Below are 20908 nucleotides of genomic sequence, written 5' to 3'. Positions count from 1 at the left end.
CCCGCGGAAACTGCGTCTCGGTCCGGGTCCTGCTGAGGGCCGGTCAGGACTCACCCGTTGCTTGGGTTGCCCAGCAAGGGGAACGAAATGCTGCCATTCGCATAGGATACCAACATGGCAGAGATCTGATGTCAGCAGAAAGCGGTGGAGGAGAGATCTTCATCAATACCAGCGGTGACATAAGCAGTTGGTCTCCTGGTAAGGGGGGTGAGGCTCAGTCACCCGAGTCTCCTCAATTTGTCCTCGAGCCAGAGGGAAGGAGCCGGGCCGCCGCCAGCCCCCGGAGCAGGCCCAGCGGCTCGCCATCGTGGTGACCGCGTGACCCCAATTGGAGAGGGGGCGGAGCGGAGCCGCCACCCACACCCGCCAGGTGGGCAGACCCACGACCCAGTAGTACATGGGCGTGGTAGGAGGGGCAGGGCAGAGCCGCCCTTCGCACTTGCAAGGTAAACAGACCTGTGACAGCCTGGCGGGTCAGGCCCACTGGCCTGTCAGTGTGGTACACACGTCACCCCAACACGAGTAGGGGCAGAGCAGATCCTTCTCCCACGCCCGGATCAGGCCCTGCCGGTGTGGTGGTCACGTGACCCCAATTGGAGTGGGGGCGGAGCGGAACCGCCACCCGTGCCCGCAGGGTGAGCAGACCAGTGATCAACCTGCAGATCAGGCCCAGGGGTCCGCAGGCGTGGTAGGAGGGGCAGGGCAGATCCGCCGCCCGCGCCTTCAAGGTAGGCAGACCTACAACAGACTGGCGGATCAGGCCTGGTGGCCTGCCGGCGTGGTACACTCGTCACCCCAATTGGAGTAGGGGCAGAACAGAGCCGCCACCAGCTCCCAGAACAGGCCCAGTGACCTGCTGGCGTGGTAGCCACGACACCCCAATTGGAATAAGGAGAGAGCAGAGCCGCCGCCCGCACCTGCAGGAAAGATACGCAAGCAGTATGAAAAGACAAGGAAAGAAAGGACCACAAGCAATGCAGGTCAACGCAACTTTAGAAGAGGTAACAGCTGCAGCAGATGGAATGTCAGATAAAGAATTCAGGATATACATGCTTCAGATGATCTGGAGTATCAAGGAAGACATTAAACAGCAAAATCAGACAATGAAAGATCACTTCGACAACGAATTACGCAAACAAATCCAGGAAGCAAAGGATCAACTATACAGGGAGATAGAGGTTATAAAAAACAAGCAATCAGAAATCCTAGAAATGCAGGAAGCAATAAACCAACTTAAAAACTCAATGGAGAATACTACCAGCAGAGTAGAACACTTAGAAGATAGAACATCAGACAATGAAGACAAAGTATTTCAACTGGAAAAGAACATAGACAGCTCAGCAAGACTGTTAAGAAACCATGAGCAGAACATCCAAGAGCTATGGGATAACATTAAGAGACCAAACTTAAGAGTCATTGGGATACAGGAAGGTACAGAGCTCCAAACCAAAGGAATGAGCAGTCTATTCAATGAAATAATACAAGAAAACTTCCCAGACTTGAAGAATGAGACAGAATCCCAAATCCTAGAAGCCTACAGGACGCCGAATGTGCAAAATCATAAGAGATCCACACCTAAACACATTATAATGAAGATGCCCAACATACAGAATAAGGAGAGAATTTTAAAAGCTACAAGAGAAAGGAAGCAGATTACATTTAGGGGTAAGCCAATCAGGATAACAGCTGATCTTTCAACACAGACTCTGAAAGCTAGAAGATCCTGGAATAACATATTTCAAACACTGAAAGAAAATGGGTTCCAACCAAGAATTGTGTATCCAGCGAAATTAAGCTTCAGGATGGAGAATGAAATTAAAACCTTCCACGATAAACAAAAGTTTAAAGAATTCGCAGCTAGAAAACCATCTCTTCAGAACATCCTCGCCAAAGCATTACAGGAAGAGGAAATGGAAAATAACAATGAAAACCAACAGTGGGAGGTAGGACAGTAAAGGGGGCGGTGGGGAAATAATCAAAGAGGAAAACAAACAATGTTTAGTAACAGAAATAAACAAATATGGCTGGAAGAACAACACATATCTCAATAATAACCCTAAATGTTAATGGCTTAAACTCACCAATTAAGAGACACAGGCTAGTAGAATGGATCACAAAACAAGACCCAACAATATGCTGCCTACAGGAGACACATTTGATAGGAAAAGACATACATAGGCTGAAGGTGAAAGGTTGGGAAAAATCATATCACTCATATGGACTTCGGAAACAAGTAGGCGTGTCCATACTCATATCAAATAAAATAGATTTCAAGCCAAAGTTAATCAAAAGAGATAAAGAGGGACACTACATACTGCTTAAGGGAACCATACACCAACAAGACATAACAATCATAAATATTTATGCCCCAAACAATGGTGCAGCTATGTTCGTCAAACAAACTCTTCTCAAGTTCAAGAGTCTAATAGACCACCACACCATAATCATGGGAGACTTCAACACACCTCTCTCGCCACTGGACAGATCTTCCAAACAAAAGTTGAATAAGGAAACTATAGAACTCAATAACACTATTAATAACCTAGACCTAATTGACATATATAGAGTATACCACCCAACATCAAGCAGTTACACTTTTTTCTCAGCAGCACATGGATCCTTCTCAAAAATAGATCATATATTATGTCACAGGGCAACTCTTAGACAATATAAAGGAGTAGAGATAATACCATGCATCTTATCTGATCATAATGGAATGAAACTGAAAATCAACGATAAAAGAAGGAAGGAAAAAGCATACATCAATTGGAGAATGAACAATAGGTTACTGAATGATCAATGGGTTATAGAAGACATCAAGGAGGAAATTAAAAAATTCTTAGAGATAAATGAAAACACAGACACAACATATCGGAATCTATGGGACACATTGAAAGCAGTTCTAAGAGGAAAATTCATTGCTTGGAGTTCATTCCTTAAAAAAAGAAAAAACCAACAAATAAATGATCTCATACTTCATCTCAAAATCCTTGAAAAAGAAGAGCAAAACAACAGCAAAAGAAGTAGAAGGCAAGAAATAATTAAAATCAGAGCTCAAATTAATGAAATCGAAACAAAAGAAACAATTGAAAAAATTGACAAAACTAAAAGTTGGTTCTTTGAAAAAATAAACAAAATCGACAGACCCTTAGCGATGCTGGCGAAGAGAAGAAGAGAGAGAACTCAAATTACTAGCATACGGGATGAAAAAGGCAATATCACAACAGACACTTCAGAAATACAGAAGATAATCAAAAACTATTTTGAATCCTTATACTCCAATAAATTAGAAGATAGTGAAGGCATAGATAAATTTCTTAAGTCATATGATCTGCCCAGATTGAGTCAGGAGGATATAGAAAACCTAAACAGACCAATATCAATTGAGGAAACAGAAGAAACCATAAAAAGACTACCAACTAAGAAAAGCCCAGGTCCGGATGGGTATACAGCAGAATTTTACAAAACCTTTAAAGAAGAACTAATACCAATACTTTTCAAGCTACTTCAGGAAATAGAAAAGGAGGGAGAACTTCCAAATTCATTCTATGAGGCCAACATCACCCTGATACCTAAACCAGACACACTTCAAAGAAAGAAAACTACAGACCAATATCTCTAATGAACCTAGATGCAAAAATCCTCAATAAAATTCTGGCGAATCGGATACAAAAACATATCAAAAAAATTGTGCACCATGATCAAGTAGGATTCATCCCTGGGATGCAAGGCTGGTTCAATATACGGAAATCAATAAATGTTATTCACCACATCAATAGACTTAAAAATAAGAACCATATGATCATCTCGATAGATGCGGAAAAAGCATTCGACAAAGTACAGCATCCCTTTATGTTCAAAACTCTAGAAAAACTAGGGATAACAGGAACATACCTCAATATTGTAAAAGCAATCTATGCTAAGCCTCAGGCTAGCATCATTCTGAATGGAGAAAAATTGAAGGCATTCCCTCTAAAATCTGGAACAAGACAGGGATGCCCTCTCTCACCACTTCTGTTCAACATAGTTCTCGAAACACTGGCCAGAGCAATTAGACAGACGAAAGAAATTAAAGGCATAAAAATAGGAAAAGAAGAACTTAAATTATCACTATTTGCAGATGACATGATTCTATACCTAGCAGACCCAAAAGGGTCTACAAAGAAACTATTAGAGCTAATAAATGAATTCAGCAAAGTGGCAGGCTATAAAATCAACACGCATAAATCAAAGGCATTCCTGTATATCAGCGACAAATCCTCTGAAATGGAAATGAGGACAACCACTCCATTCACAATATCTTCAAAAAAAATAAAATACTTGGGAATCAACCTAACAAAAGAGGTGAAAGACTTATACAATGAAAACTACAGAACCCTAAAGAGAGAAATAGAAGAAGATCTTAGAAGATGGAAAAATATACCCTGTTCATGGATAGGCAGAACTAACATCATCAAAATGGCGTTATTACCAAAAGTTCTCTATAGGTTTAATGCAATGCCAATCAAAATCCCAATGGCATTTCTTGTAGAAATAGAGAAAGCAACCATGAAATTCATATGGAAAAATAAACGACCCAGAATAGCAAAAACAATGCTAAGCAGGAAGTGTGAATCAGGCGGTATAGCGATACCAGACTTCAAACTATACTACAGAGCAATAGTAACAAAAACAGCATGGTACTGGTACCAAAACAGGCGGGTGGACCAATGGTACAGAATAGAGGACACAGAAACCAATCCACAAAACTACAACTATCTTATATTTGATAAAGGGGCTAAAAGCATGCAATGGAGGAAGGATAGCATCTTCAACAAATGGTGCTGGGAAAACTGGAAATCCATATGCAACAAAATGAAACTGAATCCCTTTCTCTCGCCATGCACAAAAGTGAATTCAAAATGGATCAAGGAGCTTGATATCAAATCAGAGACGCGCCGTCTGATAGAAGAAAAAGTTGGTTACGATCTACATTCGGTGGGGTCGGCCTCCAAATTCCTCAATAGGACACCCATAGCACAAAAGTTAATAACTAGAATCAACAAATGGGACTTACTCAAACTAAGAAGTTTTTTCTCAGCAAAAGAAACAATAAGAGAGGTAAATAGGGAGCCTACATCCTGGGAACAAATCTTTACTCCTCACACTTCAGATAGAGCCCTAATATCCAGAGTATACAAAGAACTCAAAAAATTAGACAATAAGAGAACAAACAACCCAATCAACAAATGGGCCAAGGACCTGAACAGACACTTCTCAGAGGAGGACATACAGTCAATCAACAAGTACATGAAAAAATGCTCAACATCTCTAGCTGTCAGAGAAATGCAAATCAAAACCACCCTAAGATACCATCTCACTCCAGTAAGATTGGCAGCCATTAGGAAGTCAAACAACAACAAGTGCTGGCGAGGATGTGGGGAAAAGTGTACACTTGTACATTGCTGGTGGGACTGCAGATTGGTGCAGCCAATTTGGAAAGCAGTATGGAGATTTCTTGGAAAGCTGGGAATGGAGCCACCATTTGACCCAGCTATTCCCCTTCTTGGTCTATTCCCTAAAGACCTAAAAAGAGCATGCTACAGGGACACTGCTACATCGATGTTCATAGCAGCACAGTTCACAATAGCAAGACTGTGGAACCAACCTAGATGCCCTTCAATAGACGAATGGATAAAAAAAATGTGGCATTTATACACAATGGAGTATTACTCTGCATTAAAAAATGACGGAATCATAGAATTTACAGGGAAATGGATGGCATTAGAGCAGATTATGCTAAGTGAAGCTAGCCAATCCCTAAAAAACAAATGCCAAATGTCTTCTTTCATATAAGGAAAGTAACTAAGAACAGAGTATGGACGAAGAACAGGAGAAGAAGATTAACATTTAACAGGGATGAGAGGTGGGAGGGAAAGGAAGAGAGAAGGGAAATTGCACGGTAATGGAAGGAGACCCTCAGGGTTATACAGTGGAGGGGGTAGAGACAGAGGAGGGGAGGGGAGGGGAGAGGTGGGGAGGGGGGAGGGTGGATGATGGGAAAGGCAGTGGAGCACAACAGACACTAGTATGGCAATTTGTAAATCAATGGATGTGTAACTGATGTGAATCTGCAATCTGTGTATGGGGTGAAGGTGGGAGTTCATAACCCACTTGAATCAAAGTGTGGAATACGATATGTCAAGAAATTTGTAATTTTTTGAACAACCCACAATAAAAAATTTAAAGAAAAAAAAAAAACTAACAAACATCTGGGTGCAGCGGCACACACCTCTAATCTGAGCAGCTCTTGAGACTGAGGCAGGAGGATTGCAAGTTCAAAACCAGCCTTGGAAAATTAACAAGGCCCAAATAAATTTAGCAAGATAAAAAAAAATAAAATGGGCTGGGAATGACTTAGTTCTTAGCACCCTTGGGTTCAATCCTAGTACCAAAAACAAAACAAACCTACTAACAAACAAAAGCACTAGCATACAGTTTATTTCCCTGCCTTTTTTTTTCCCCACAATATGGCACACTTCGTAAGCTTTATTATTTCATCCAAATAGAATGGAAGAACAGAATCAAGAATAAGTCTTTTATATAGTTTTAAAGTCTTTTTTAAAAAAAATATGACCATATTGCTTTGCTTCTCCACTATTTTTCTGCTTTTGACTGGAGGTGTACCAGGGATTGAACTCAGGGGCACTCAATCACTGAGCCACATACCCCGCCCTATTTTGTATTGTATTTAGAGGCAGGGTCTCACTGAGTTGCTTAGCACCTCGCGATCGATGAGGCTGGCTTTGAACTCGTGATACTTCTGCCTCATCCTCCCGAGCTGCTGGGATTACAGGCGTGCACCGCAATGCTTGGCTCTTTCGAGAAAAATATGCCATAAGTAAGTAGATAGCGTTTTTTTGTTTTGTTTTGAATTGGGGATTGAACCCAGGGGTGTTTAACCAGGACATTTTATTTTTTGAGACAGGGTCTCACTAAATTGCTAAGACTGGCTTTGAACTCCTGGTCCTCCTGCCTCAGCTTCCCAGCAGAAGATTGCCTATTCTTAAATTTGCTGAACTTTATAATTTTTGTGTCCCAGAATACATTGGAAACTCAGTCAAGAGCTTGACTCTAATAATATGCCCTTGTCTCACAAGTTTTTTTAATCAATAATAGGTTAATCATCAAATGAACTACTGAATTGTGGATAGGCACTTTGAGACAAAAGATGGATAGTGTTATTTGAGATACTATTTTTAGGTATAACTAAGTTTTCTCATTGTAGGCAAATTTTCCTCTTGGAATATTGTGTGTCTGCTTGTGTTGTTGAGTGAGCACATACCTTTTTCCATCTTCACAGTCCAGGAAAAAAAATCCATGTTAATTTCCCCCATAGACTTTTCCTCTCCAGGCATTATGACTTATTCTCCTTCTGTGATCTAAACTTGATGTGGCATCTTAGTAAATGATATGATAAATTGAGTTTTCCCAGCTGTGTTGACTCTGTTGAAAAAGAAAGATTGCCTAAAATTATGGATTTGAGTCATCTGACAGCTATTGTTTGCATGTTTAGTTTCCCTTTCTTGCCCCATTTTTATTGTGAGCAATGCTGAGCATGCATGATGCGCCACGGAAACCCTTGCCCCACCACCTGTGTTACTGCAGAGTAATTGAAAATTGTTACTGACGCTACACCAAAGCACTAGTCCAGGAAGATGAGAGACTGTTTTAGTATAAAAACCCCACTGCCTCTGAAGCAAAGTAGCCAAGCTGCCTCTAACTGCAGCCACAGCCTCTAACCAAAGGATGGTCCACATAGGAACCTGGTGTGTAGAGGACTCCAGTGTTGCCGTAGTCTTTTTAGTTTTGTATTTGTGTCCACAGGGAAGCAGGGCCATCCACAGTCATATCTTTGAAGAGGCAAGACAGCACTCGCCATTTTTGGCCCTACATGTTGTTCCCAGCTCACCCATTTTATCTCAAGCCTTGCATAAAAGGCAGACAGAGGTGCTGTGTCTCTATATGGTTCTTTTTTATTATTATTTCTTCATTCGGGTCATTATTGAGATCTAAATCCAGTTGGAGCTCACTTTGTAAAGGACAGATACAAGGAAAGGGGTGGGGCAGTCTGGCCCCGCAGGGCAGTGCCCTTTGACTAATCAGCCCAGGCCATCGCCCTCTTCAGTCAGCCCTGTCATCAACAAAGTATAACAGAGATCAGTCCTGCAGATGCTCTTCTGAGAACTAGTTGAGTGGGTGGCCATCACCTGTGCTGCCTTTGAGAAAATAGTTGGAGAAGTGATAATAATATTCTGGTTGGCAAAATGTGGTTTGGATCACAGGACAAAATACCTTGAAAACAGTTTATTCTCTTCTGTCTGTCTTTAGTGGAACTTGAGTTAAGAAATTAATTAGATAAAGAGTAACCACAGATTGACATTGAAAGATAGGCTTTCAACCTCCATAAAAATCCCTTCTCAATTGGAGAGGGGGACAGGAAAATTCATGAACTTAGAATTTGTCAGAGAATCTATAATTTAAAAGATTAGATAAGAGGATATGTAATGTGATTGACAATGATATATGTGATATACAAAATGAAACAAGATAAGTCACTCCTGTACCATTAGGATTTATCAGTGAGTAGCAATTAAAAGACAACTTTGAAAATATTTAATAAGCAGAAGTGCTTATCCATTGGGATTTTTTTCTGAACTGAACCTTTGAAAAACAACATCTGTGGGGCTATTTGTTTGTTGTTCCTTTTTCCTCAATCCAATTTGCTATGGTCAGAATATAGAAAACTGAACTCAAAGCCAGATTTCTTAATAGGATGACATTTGGACAGGTATTTTACTTAGTGATCCTGTGCAGTTTAGTAGCAAAGCTGAAATAAGTCCTCTCCTTTTGGGGGAAACAAGATGATATTCTGCTGAATGCTAGAATTTTATCACTTTAAAAAAAAAAAAGCTGCTTGAGAGACCTAAGAATATAAAAGCATTTGAGATCTCAGAAGGAGTTTAAATCAATGCACTGCCACAGTTACAGAGCAGATGAAAGAGCCTGCTGTCTGAATTGCCAGGAAACTACTTAGAAACTCTCACTTTGATTTCTTCACGTAGTCCGTTACATTACTGCTAAATGCAATATATAGGGACATCATGACTTTGATGTTGTACGGCTCCAACAAATGGAAACTAATATGATAGAACAACTAAGATTTGTGGTTTTATGTGAATATACAAATATATCCCTATCTAGCTCCTTATGTACTATGTATCTCCAGGGGCTGTCTTTTCACCTATATTTTTATAAAATTATAATTTTGGTGTTTTATTCATGAATTCCAGTAAGCAATGCCATGTTTATGTAGTACCAAAAGCTCATGGGGGAATATTGTTATTCTGAATTATTACTTTAGCAATATGTATTATTCACCAATTTAAAAAGAACAGTGTAGCTTTATACATCTGTTTGTCAGTACTGGTCAGACCTCAATTCAGTAAGGAATTACTGATTTCATAACTTTGGAAAACTTGATATTTTTTAATCAGTAGGTATGGACAGATAGAATTGCAAATCATGTTTCCATCCAAAGACAGAGGAAGTCTAATTTCCACTTTTAGTAGAAAACCTTCGAACAGGTCACACAAATATTAAGATTTTAAATTTTAAAAATCTGTGCTTGTCTGCCATTGTTAATTAATAAACTTGAAGTCATTTTGCAATAAGATGTTTTTTATAAAATTATAACCAAGTTCCTATTTACTATGTAAGACTTACATCACATTTATAACTGAAATTTATGGAAATAAGAACAAGGAAGAAGCTCTGCAGAGTTCACAAGTTCTGGGTCTTACTGGTGACCCTAACACTACTATCTCATGAGTTTGGGCAATGTGCTCAATATTTTAGTTTCCTCACTTATTTAAGAATTCATTATCACCTCCTCTGTTTTCCTCCCAGAAGTGATGTATGGAGTAAGTCAGATGATGCTCCAGAGGCAGTTTTGTAGCAGAAGTCACTTTGGAGTAGGTAAGGAGGCAACTCTGCCTTCAACCAGCTTTGCATTATGGGAAGATCATTTAACCTTTCTGGATGTTTAGTTTGTGAAATAAGGAGGCTGGCATGCAAACATCTGATAAATTCCCTTTAATCTTATTTGTGAGTGTATTTTCAAACTGTAAATCACTATATAAATATCGCTTAACACCATTTAAAAACTATAAAGCAATATATGAAATATTGCAAATGTTTTGTAAATATAAATATTTTTAAGTAGGCTAACTTTAATCAAAACAGATTAATAGAGAGATCATAGAATCTTTTCTTTCTTGGAAATCTTTTAAGAATCAGATGGAAGATCCTCTTTAATAGTGTTTCAGTTCATGGGTAGATGTTTCATGGGTAGATGTTTCAACACTTTCCCAGTACATAAGACTCTTATTAGTGTAATTTGGAATGAAAGGACCATTGCAGAGAATTTTCCAATTTGGGCTTTAATGTAATTACTCTCCAGTATTTCTTTTAATAATGACTTTACTGGAGCTTTGAGATTACTTTGTATCTAAAATATATATCTTACTTGCATATGTCCTGGACACATGTATTTCTAAGATCTGGATTGTTAATTTGTACACCTATTTTATAAGAAATGCAAGTGGTAATTATGGTCTTAGGTTTGTCTGAATTGCATCTAATAGATCAAGTTCCTCATTTAAAAAATTCTTCACATTTTAAATATATGAAAAAATGTGCTGCTCTATCACACAAAAACATGTGCCAATGTCAGGGTGTTCTGCTTTTGCAGAGCTTTTATTTGCCAAATTATTTACCAGGGATCACTCTTTTAAATCTCATTTTGATAGCTTCCTAATAAATTGCCTTTGACATTTCAGAAGAAGTTGGCTTAAAAAAAACAAACAGGAAAACTTTCCATTTTACTTTTGCTAGGCACTTTAAATTCTAGATTACTTGATAATATCAATGAGGTTTAGTACCATTCCAACTGAGCTTTATAATTTCCACAACACTTCCACCTTCATGATGTAATTTAGTCTTTACAACAACCTGATATTATCATCTACCTATTTTAGATTGGGAAGAGGGGGAAGGGATGCAGAGGCTAAAAGAATAGCCCTATTCTCACAGTTACTCAATGACTGAGGATCTCAAATATTTATATTCCAACATGGCCAAAGTCATATATATAAGCCTGCATACACACACACACACACACATTGTATATACTATATATACATATGTATATATATATATATATGCATATATATATGAAATTATTTAATGCAAATAGAAATAAGGTCTATGCCATTTATCAGCATTAGAATAAAAAAGCACTAGATTTAAAACATTATATCATATCTAATTTATGCTCTAATGATTTATTCATATTATGAAATTTATTTCTGGTGCCAATCTAGCTTACAAAGTACCAGCTACTATTTGAAGAAGTAAAGTATATTACCTTAGCTTTCTATGTGCTAAGTATTTAATCTCATTTTTAGGTGAAGGAAGCTGCTCACAGATAAAAAGCTACAATGTGGTTTGAACCCAATCCTTCCCTACCTATGTGTGTGCTCTTAACTTCTTAACTTGATATGGCATTAAACCCAGTAGATTTGGCTTTAAGAAACAGTACTTCAAGTTCAAGTTCTTTCATTTTTAAAGTAAGAATATTACCCTCTATCCTGCCTAAATCAGGCTTATTCTCAGTACTGAAAGAAATAAGCCATGTGAAGGAGATTTTTAAGATGTAAATCTCCACAAATAGCTAATTTACTATTCATCTGGGCAATCTAATGAGAAAGAAACAGAACCCTTCCTGGCCCTCTGGTTACCTCACAGGTATTATTTGTACAGAGACAGACCTCTGTTAAGAGTGCCTGTACCCAAAGTGAAACTTCAAGGCACTGTGTCACCCTTGACGCAGTGGGAACTTTATGGCACATCTCGAGCTCCACAGCAGAGGTGGCCATCACCCACCTAGGTGTGGCTGGTCCTGCTGAGATTCTAGAGGGCCCTACTTAAGACAGCTTAGCTGTAGGGATACTTACACTTATACAAATAATTAATGGTGGCAACAATCCTTACAGTGGCACCTGGTGCCCTACTGTGAAGAAAGATAAACCAGCTTTCACCACAAAGAACTTACAAATTATACTAAGCAAACATGTTAACAGCCATTAAGAGTCCTAATCAGAGCTGTTAAACAAACAATTAAGAGATGTCATATAAAATACACCCATTTAGGCATAGCAGCTACATGTTTGGAGTTTTAAAAGGAACCATTTACCTTTGAGATAGAGATGTAGTCCTCAATGAGATATAAGGGTCATCCAATAAAAAGGCACCTTTCTGAGCAATCCCAGTTTCTGAGATCAAATCCCATGGACAACGCTCTGTTCAGAATGGTCTGCTTGCATCTGAAGATTTATTTTTAGTCATATTACTAATCCAAAAATTACTTGTTTTTTCAAGCAATTTCTTATTATAAGTAGCATTTTTTAAAAGAACTATGAAAATATTGATACAATCGAATAGTAAAAATTTAGAAGAAACTTGCATCACAGATAGAGTTTCATCCTACCAATGCTTAACACTGCTAGCCAAAGCATCACCATGAAATGGAAACTCATGATCAAATGCAGGATCCCATTCCAGGATCCACTCCAGACCAGATTATGCATTTTAATAAAATCTCCTGAAGATTGTGTGTGTTTTAGAAATTTTAAAGAAAATCATATCAATGTGTCATTTTCCTACTGTCAACAATAGTTTCTCCTCCATCAAGGTCTGTATCAAGAAAATTAATAGGTTTATTCTTTGTGGAGAATAGAAATTAAATTACTCACTTTAGGAAGGTACATAAATAATATGACATTTGCCATTTGATTAAATATATCTGAAGTAGTCCCTCCAGTATCCATGTTTTTTAACAGACTCAAGCATTTTCCTCCATCCCAGCCATGCTCAGTTTTTTATTTCTTTTGGTACTAAGGATTGAACCCAGGGGTGCTTTACCACTGAGCCACATCCCCAGACCCCTTTTAATGTTTTATTTTAAGAGAGGGTCTCTCTAAGTCCTGAGGGGCCTCGCTAAGTTGGTGAGGTTGGCCTCCAACTTGCCATCCTCCTGCCTCAGCATCCAAGCCACAGGGATTACAGGTATGCACTACACCTCCCCTCTCAAGGTGCTATCTTATAGTCTCTACTCCCTCTTCAGGTTTTGCAGCCTCTTCACATACTCAGTCTCGCTTCCAATTATGCATAGCATTTACACTGTAGGCCAAAGAAATAAGGGATGGGAAAGAGGAAGTCTTCTTAGCCTTAAGCACCACTGTGTTCTCCCATGGTTTAGATGCCAACTCTGCATTTTGATCACTCCACCCCTTGACCAAGTCCACCATATACAAAGTGTGCCATGTCTGTGATCTAAGAAAATTAATAGGATTGATTTATTCTCATTGGAAAAAATTATAATGACTCAGATAAAATTTTACTATTCTTTCCTTGCAAAGTATTTCTAGATTTCTTTTAGCAGCAGGTTTTCACGATAGTCATGAACATCTCATAAAGTACGTGACATGATGTGATTTTCAAAATCTGATTTTTTATGTTCATATGGTGAACTATTTTAAGACTTTAGTAAAAGCACACTCATAAGAATATACTATAAAAGATAGGATCTGAGAGTGAACAAAGAGGATTAACTAAAACATTAGTTGAAAATACCTGAATACCTGTGGAGGAAAGTATAATGATGTTCTCTATAATTGTTCTAGGGGAAAAAATCAACTCTAAGAAAGCTATAACAGGTTTAATGAATGTTCAAATTGTTCCTCCTGAGGAATAGATTCTTTGGTCCCATTGGCAATTGTAAATGAGTCTGTAGAGTATACATGTGGTGTCCAACTGGATGGAATAATCACCTTAGAAGCCCTTCTCTATATTTTTGGTACCAGGAATTAAGCCCAATGGTACTTAATCACTAAGCCACATCTCCAGCCCTTCTTATTTTTTGTTTTGTGTCAGAGCCATGATGAGTTGCTTAGAGCCTCTCTAAATTGCTGAAGCTGGCTTTGAACTTGAAATTCTCTGGCCTCAGTCTCCCTAGCTGCTGGGATTACAGGCATGCGCTACCACACCTGGCTGGAAGTCCTTCTCTAAATACACATTCCTCAGTTCTAACTCATATCCAAACCACAGTCACAGAATCCTAAGTAGAGTTTTAATAAGAGACCCCCAATTTCTCTGATTCGTTCTTAACTCCAGATTTCTGTTTTATGACTTATTATCACTTAAGAAATAAGGGGTGGGAAATAGGTTTGTGTTTCTAGATCATCCAGTGTAGTTTAACATGATTAAAACAATATCCCTTCATAATAATCATTCACAGAACATACATTTGTTGAGAGTAGAATATATAACAAGCCCTGTGCTTGTGGGATGATATAATAACCAGCATAAATATGGTTCCCCCTTCCTTAAGCTTCAGTCTAACTGGGGAGCCAGTTGTCAACTTATAGCATTCAATAATTATAAATCAAAGATGTCTGAATGAATGAATAACTAACCTGTTTTGGGTTCCTGGAGGCTTTCCTGAAGAAGTGAAGGAGATTGAGGAATGGTTGGTGGTTAGCCATGCACAGCAGGGGTGGCCTTCTAGGAAAGGCACAAATGCAAAGAAAGAACATGGAAAATGTGAGGGAAAATGAAAATGGCAGCTAAAATGTCTTGTGCCAAATTTGACTCCTTGAATGTTCACTTTCTTGACCTAAGTTTTGACATCTGTAATGAAGTATATCTGACATAAAATAAGCTGTACATATGTAAACTATACATTTATACGTTTTGAAATGTGTGAGTAACTGTGAGACCATCACCACAACAAGTTAATGAGAACATTCATCATCTCTGGAAGTCCCTCTGTGTCCCTTTGCAGTACCTCCCTCCCTACCACCCCCAAAACCAGGCAGCCATTGATCCACCATGCCTAGACCAGCATCTGGTATATAACATAAATATCTGTTGAAATATGAAAAGTGGATCTGTTTGGAGAATGAGCTCTTGGTTTGATGTTGGGTTTTTGTTCCATCTTTTCCAGGTGTGCAGTGCTATTCAGAATCAGGATTTTACTGTGATTGAAGACTATTGCACTGGCCTCAAAGCCCTGCTCTATCTGAGCAGCATTGAAGAGCTGCAAGACTGGGATGGTCAGAGTCCAGCCACTGTGAAGCACCAGAAAGGGAAACCAGTTCCACGTATTGCTGAGCTCATGGGAAAGGTATGTGCTCACCTCTCCAATGTTATGCTTGAGAATTCTGCTTCAGCGTGTTGCTATTTCAGACCTTGTTTGCCTTCCCACATTCTCAGTAACAGAGGAAATACAGTACCTGCAGAAGTGATTTTTGCAGTAGAATCATTCTGGAGCAGGCTTGATTACAGCTATATGATGGGTCTGTGAGTTACCTTTTTATAAAACCAAGATAACACAAGGTCATATAAAAGGAAAAGATTGAAGTTTGTAGTGTAAAGTGCCTCCAAATTCATGCTTACTGTGGTGATGACTGGCATTCTTTCTAGTGGGAGACTGGAGATTTCTTTATTTTTTAACAAGCTCTGGAAATTATAGCATTACCTTTCTATTTGCAAGACAATCAAATCACTGAAGTCCTGAATAATATGATGAAGTTTTTAAAATTAAAATCTAATCAGTATCTTTTGTAACTGCTTCTGCTATGTGGCTAAACCTGGGCTCAAAAGGTTAGATCCTAACTTTCTCACTAACAGTTATTTTCTGAGAAATATACACTACATTTACATTTTGTATAATACAGTGATTTTAGCAACTCTTTTCTAAAACAACATTCAGCATTTCGCCTTTTTGTTTCCTTTGTGTTATTCTAAATAGGCAACCATTGTCAGAAGACATTTCTTGATTCCTGAAAGAGGGGAGGAAAAAAAAAATTATCATTCTTAGTCTTTTCAGCTTGTCACTACATCAATAATTAACTTTAAAAAAAAGAGAGGCAGTATAAAAAGATTCTTTAAGGAAGCATTTAATAATTCAAATGAATCTTAACTTGAAACAGGTCACATGAAAAAGAATGGAAAACAAAAACCCTGGGTACTGTGTCTTGGATAACTGGGGGAGGGACTCAGCAAGAATAAGAGAAACATCTTAAAACTGGATGGTGAAAAATGGGAAATATCACTGTCCCTCTCCTAGCAGACAGCCAAAAATAAAGCCTTCTTGAAAAATAATGTATATGATTGCAGGTCCGATGATGAAAAAAGAAGAGAGGGAAAGAAATAAAATCTTACAATGTGGGTTCCAGGAAAATATCATGATGAATGACTCCATGAGTGGCAATCAAACAGAAAGGCTGTGACATTAATATTTATAATATTATAATTAGCAAGACAGTGCCTAAGCAGCATTGTTAGTGTAACTAATCATATTATCATACACTGAGTCTGCAGTATGTAGACAGTGAGTGTTCTTGCCTTTATCAATGACTATCAATATCCTCAGGTTGTTTATAACTTAAAAAATTTTTTTTCACAAATGACATTATACTCATTCAATGTAAATATCTCAAGGAAATTGTTTCTGACATTGTAGATTATAACCATGTATAAAAGCATTGTCTCAAATTTGGGAGGTTGCCATGTGAGCCAAAATGAAAGTAGCAGCATTATACTGTAACATTTTGTCTTTAAAGCACTTTCACACTCATTTCAAAACTTAACGTATTCAAAAGAGGATGGATAATGATAGGGACATGTGTGTCAATGACATAAATGGAAATTGATTTTCTTTGAATCTAGATTCAGACTTAATTTTGGTAAGTCCAGCCTTCATCAGCATAAGTGTAATTTCCAGCATTATCAATTGTTAAAAAAATTTGCCTATGTGATTATAATAATGATTCATTTCTCAACGCTGAGCTGAGGAGCAAGCAGATGGTCTAGTAATAGGTTTATGTTCCTAGATTGTCCAATGTGGGCTGACGTGACTAAAACAATAGGTGAATATCCCCTTTAGGTTAATTTCCCCAATAGTGAATCAAAATGCTTTGATCCAGAATACAGGTGACTTCCTATTTGTTCATTCTTATTGTTTCTGGTGTGTGGTGTGTGTGTACACAGGTGCACGCATGTGTGTGTCTTCCAAAGCAACTCATATATTCATTTGTTAGCTAAAGAGTGGCTTGATTCTCTTATACTTTATAGCATGAAGATGAGAGAAGGGGCACCTCACTAGATATAGCTGACTTCTTTAGACAGGAAAATTTGTTTGGAAAGTACATTTTTTACTCTACTTCATCTTTCACAAATAGCTGATCTTTGTCTTTTTGTGCTTACAAATCTATGAGTTATGCATGTGAGAAATGTAGATTCCTGAGCACACTCATGCATCCTGATATGGTGAATAGAGATTCATCCAGGAATCTGCATTGTCACACGTCAATCCAATAAAGGGCTGCAAGGATCTGCATTGCCAAAAAGGAAAAAAGGAATGGAAAAAAAAAAAAGAATAGCAGTACAAAAGTCAGAAATGAGAAGTTAGCTAGGAGCAGGCACAAACATCTCTTGATAGAGAAAGCTAGGAGTGAATAATTTTGAGCTAGAAGAGAAATAAAATAGAAGGGGCAAGAGCAGAAATCTAATACTTGATTCTGAATGGCCAAAGAAGCAAGACATCTAGTCAGTAACCTACATATAGGAGAAGAGTCGAAAGTTACAGATAAGACTGCTGGGTTAATGTGCAGCTCCATTACTTACTAGCTAGGCAATTTATGTAGGTTACTTAACCTCTCTAAACCTGTTTCCAAAGCTTCAAAATGAAGATAACCACAATACAGGGCCACAATCCTTAAAAACTTAAGTTCTGAAATTAAATATTTTTACATTACTTATTTAGCAGAAAACCTAACCTGAACTGAAGTGAGGCAATTTATAATCTGTGTTTATTCTTCTTAGAGAACATTTAAATCTTTACTGCAGAGAGACGAATATGTTTGATTCCAGGTTGCTGGCCAATACTCTGTTGGGAGGAGAGGTGGGAGTATTTGATAAACTGGAAAATACAGACCATTTTACTTTTTCAATATCCAAAATACAACATGTGGCTCCAGGAGTTTTAAATAAGTGCTTACAAAAGTACCTAGATGATAATATAACTGCAAATACACATTAATCCAGAAATTCTTCTTTAGAATTGGAGGTAAAATATATATTTTAGTGAAGGAAAAGAAAATATTACTGTTGGGCATCTTTAAGTGTGGGAAAGAATAATCATGTCAAGATTGTTTGCTGTGGAAGACATGAAAGAAATTGAATATTTGAATAGCAAACTTTGCAATAAGAAAAGAATGGAAAGAAATCTCTCATGGCTGTGTGCTGGGGAATAGTGTAGGACCCCTAAGCAAGACTGCTGAGAGCCTTGGAATGGAAACAGCAGAATCCAAACTTGCTGATGATGGCTGGGCATCTGTACACATTTTCACATGCTGTTTCTGGCATCTGGAGCAGCTGTCCAATTCACCGAGGAAAAATTCTTCTCTTCAAGTTATTCCCTGCCCTCTACACCAAAATTGATTTTCTCCTACTTTGCCTGAACCTCAGTTGCAACAGGTATCACATAGCAATTAAATTTTTACTTGGCTGTTTATGTTGCTGCAGAGTGTCACTTGTCTTACCCATCTTTCTATCCCAGTCAGGGCTTAATAAATATTGGTCAAATAGGTGAGTAAATGAATAAATGAATGTTATAAGAAAATAGCATGGTAGTAGCATTTAGAGTTAATACTCCCTTCACTATTAGCCATTAGTTCTTTCACTGCACCTGAAATGAAAAGAATGTAAAAAGAAAGAACATTTGAACTTGAAGTTCCATTTTGTGTATGAATCTAGTTTAGTAAAATCAGAGGGTAAGAAACCTGAATAGAAAGGGGGAGGTAGGCAGGTGAATAATGTTTATGCTTCCTTGATATAGCAAAGTGTGCCTAGACTATGAGCCTCTTGAGAACCCAGAACACATTTTTAGTCCCAGAGCCTAGCACAGTGTAGGCAGGATCAACAGCATGGTAGCTGAATTGCTGTGTGAATATGATGATCAATCTCTAATTTATCTTAATATTTGCCTTCAGTTGCACTTCCTTTGTGAAGAAATCTATGATTGCTTTCCTTTCTCTCTAGAAAAGTTACATCACTTCTTTCTCTGTTCTCCTATAGTCCTTTATTCATATAACTTTATTGCTAGTATTAGTCTTTAAGTTGTCTACCTGTCCAGTGCTGCAGCTCATTATGAGCATTTTAAGACCAGAGATCATGTCTTATTTATACTTGAGCTTCAAGCACATAGAACAATGCTACATGTTTATAGAATTAAATTGCACAAAGTGTTTGTGGTGTTCTTATTTAGGCGAAAAAAAAAAAAAGAAAGCCAATTTTTAATTAAAATTCCAGCCAGGCACTTTCAGGAATAGCAGTCATTTTAGAAGAAAACAGTAAGTATGCCAAATTACTTTCAGTAGGTACTAAAACATGTTGAAATACACATCAGTGATATTAATAAGTCAACATAATCTCTCCTCATTAAAAGGCCTTTCTTAGGTTAAAACAAGAAATGCTTTTATGGAACTTATATAGTAACTCTGAAAATAAGGCTTTGTTTTGATGGTAAAAACTAAAATTATATGCATAAGACCAGATGCATCATTCTTATTTATTTTAAAATGAAAAAGGACACAGTGTCATAAAACTACTTTATATGGTTATGGTGACTTTAATTTCTTTTTTTTTTTAGTTGTAGATAGACATGATAACTTTTTTTTTACTTATTTTCATGTGGTGCTGAGGATCGAATCCAGTGCCTCACATGTGCTAGGCAAATGCTCTACCACTGAGCTACAACCCGAGCCCCATGGTTGTGGTAATTTTATATATTTATGTATAACTATCAAGCAAGTTTGCCAGTGTAGAGAACAAAGTATTCAAAAGGAATGTTCAAAGTCAACAGTATGACCATTGTAAAAGTCCTAATAGCAGCCTCTTTAGAAGAACAGAGTATTTCCTATTTACAGCCTGAATGTTTCTAAATACTGGGAGAGTGTTTCTGTGGTAGAGTGCCTTTCTAGCCTGTGCAAGCCCTGGGTACCATCCTCTATTAATTAGGGTTCTCTAGAGGAACAGAATCAATAGGAAGCGTAATTATAAAAAGGGGATCTCTCAGGTTAGCTTACGTGACCAGAAGCTGGATAGTCCACAATGGCCTTCTGCAAGCTGGAGAGCTGGAAGAACCAGTACGGCACAGTCCAAGAGACTGAAGTCCCAGAATAAGGGGGATCAATGGTGCTACCCTAGTCTGAGACAGACAGCTTCTGGAGAATCACTGACAGGGTCCACTTTGGAATAGTTAAGTCGCAAAAGTCCAGTCCAGTATCCTCAGAGGATCGCAGCAGCAATCTAGAACCCAGTCAAGGAGAATCGAGCTTGCAGGTGCTGCTGCTTCCTTATTCTTCAAATTTTTATTCCATCCAAGCTATCATCCTATTAGATGGTGCTGCTGACACTTAAGGAGGGTCTCCATTTAGTTGGCTACCCCACTTGCCAATCCTTCCTAGATACACCCTCACTGACACACCCATAAACCTCTTCTTAATCCTTGGCATCTTTCTTATTCCAATCAAGTTGACAATTCAAATTAACCATACACATCCCCAGAGCTGCAAAAGAGAAAAGGAAAAAAAGAAGAAGAAAGGAAAATTTAGTGCTATCTGCATTATTTACTTTACAAATTAGGCAAAACTTACATAAAAAATATACAGATCTTAAATGAACCATTTAATGAGTTTTGATAAATGTTCATGCCATGAAACCCTGTCAAGGTGTAGAAGAT

At 38.0% G+C, this 20908-nt stretch overlaps 1 protein-coding gene across 1 annotated transcript in view; it reads left to right on the top strand.

The window, feature by feature from the left end:
* The window catches only part of Dpyd (dihydropyrimidine dehydrogenase), an 822495-nt gene that overhangs the window by 699442 nt on the left and 102145 nt on the right, over positions 1-20908 (top strand). Inside the window, exon 20 of the mRNA XM_046462335.2 lies at positions 15107-15286. Within this exon, the coding sequence (XP_046318291.1) occupies positions 15107-15286 (180 nt within the window). The remainder of the gene's footprint in view (positions 1-15106; positions 15287-20908) is intronic.

Source organism: Marmota monax, unplaced genomic scaffold (assembly GCF_021218885.2).
Source record: "Marmota monax isolate L192 unplaced genomic scaffold, Marmota_monax_Labrador192_F-V1.1 WCK01_AAM20220418_F8-fsc00070, whole genome shotgun sequence".
Taxonomy (NCBI): domain Eukaryota; kingdom Metazoa; phylum Chordata; class Mammalia; order Rodentia; family Sciuridae; genus Marmota; species Marmota monax.
Note: the sequence above shows the minus strand (reverse complement) of the source record. Positions and strands in the feature narration are given on the sequence as shown.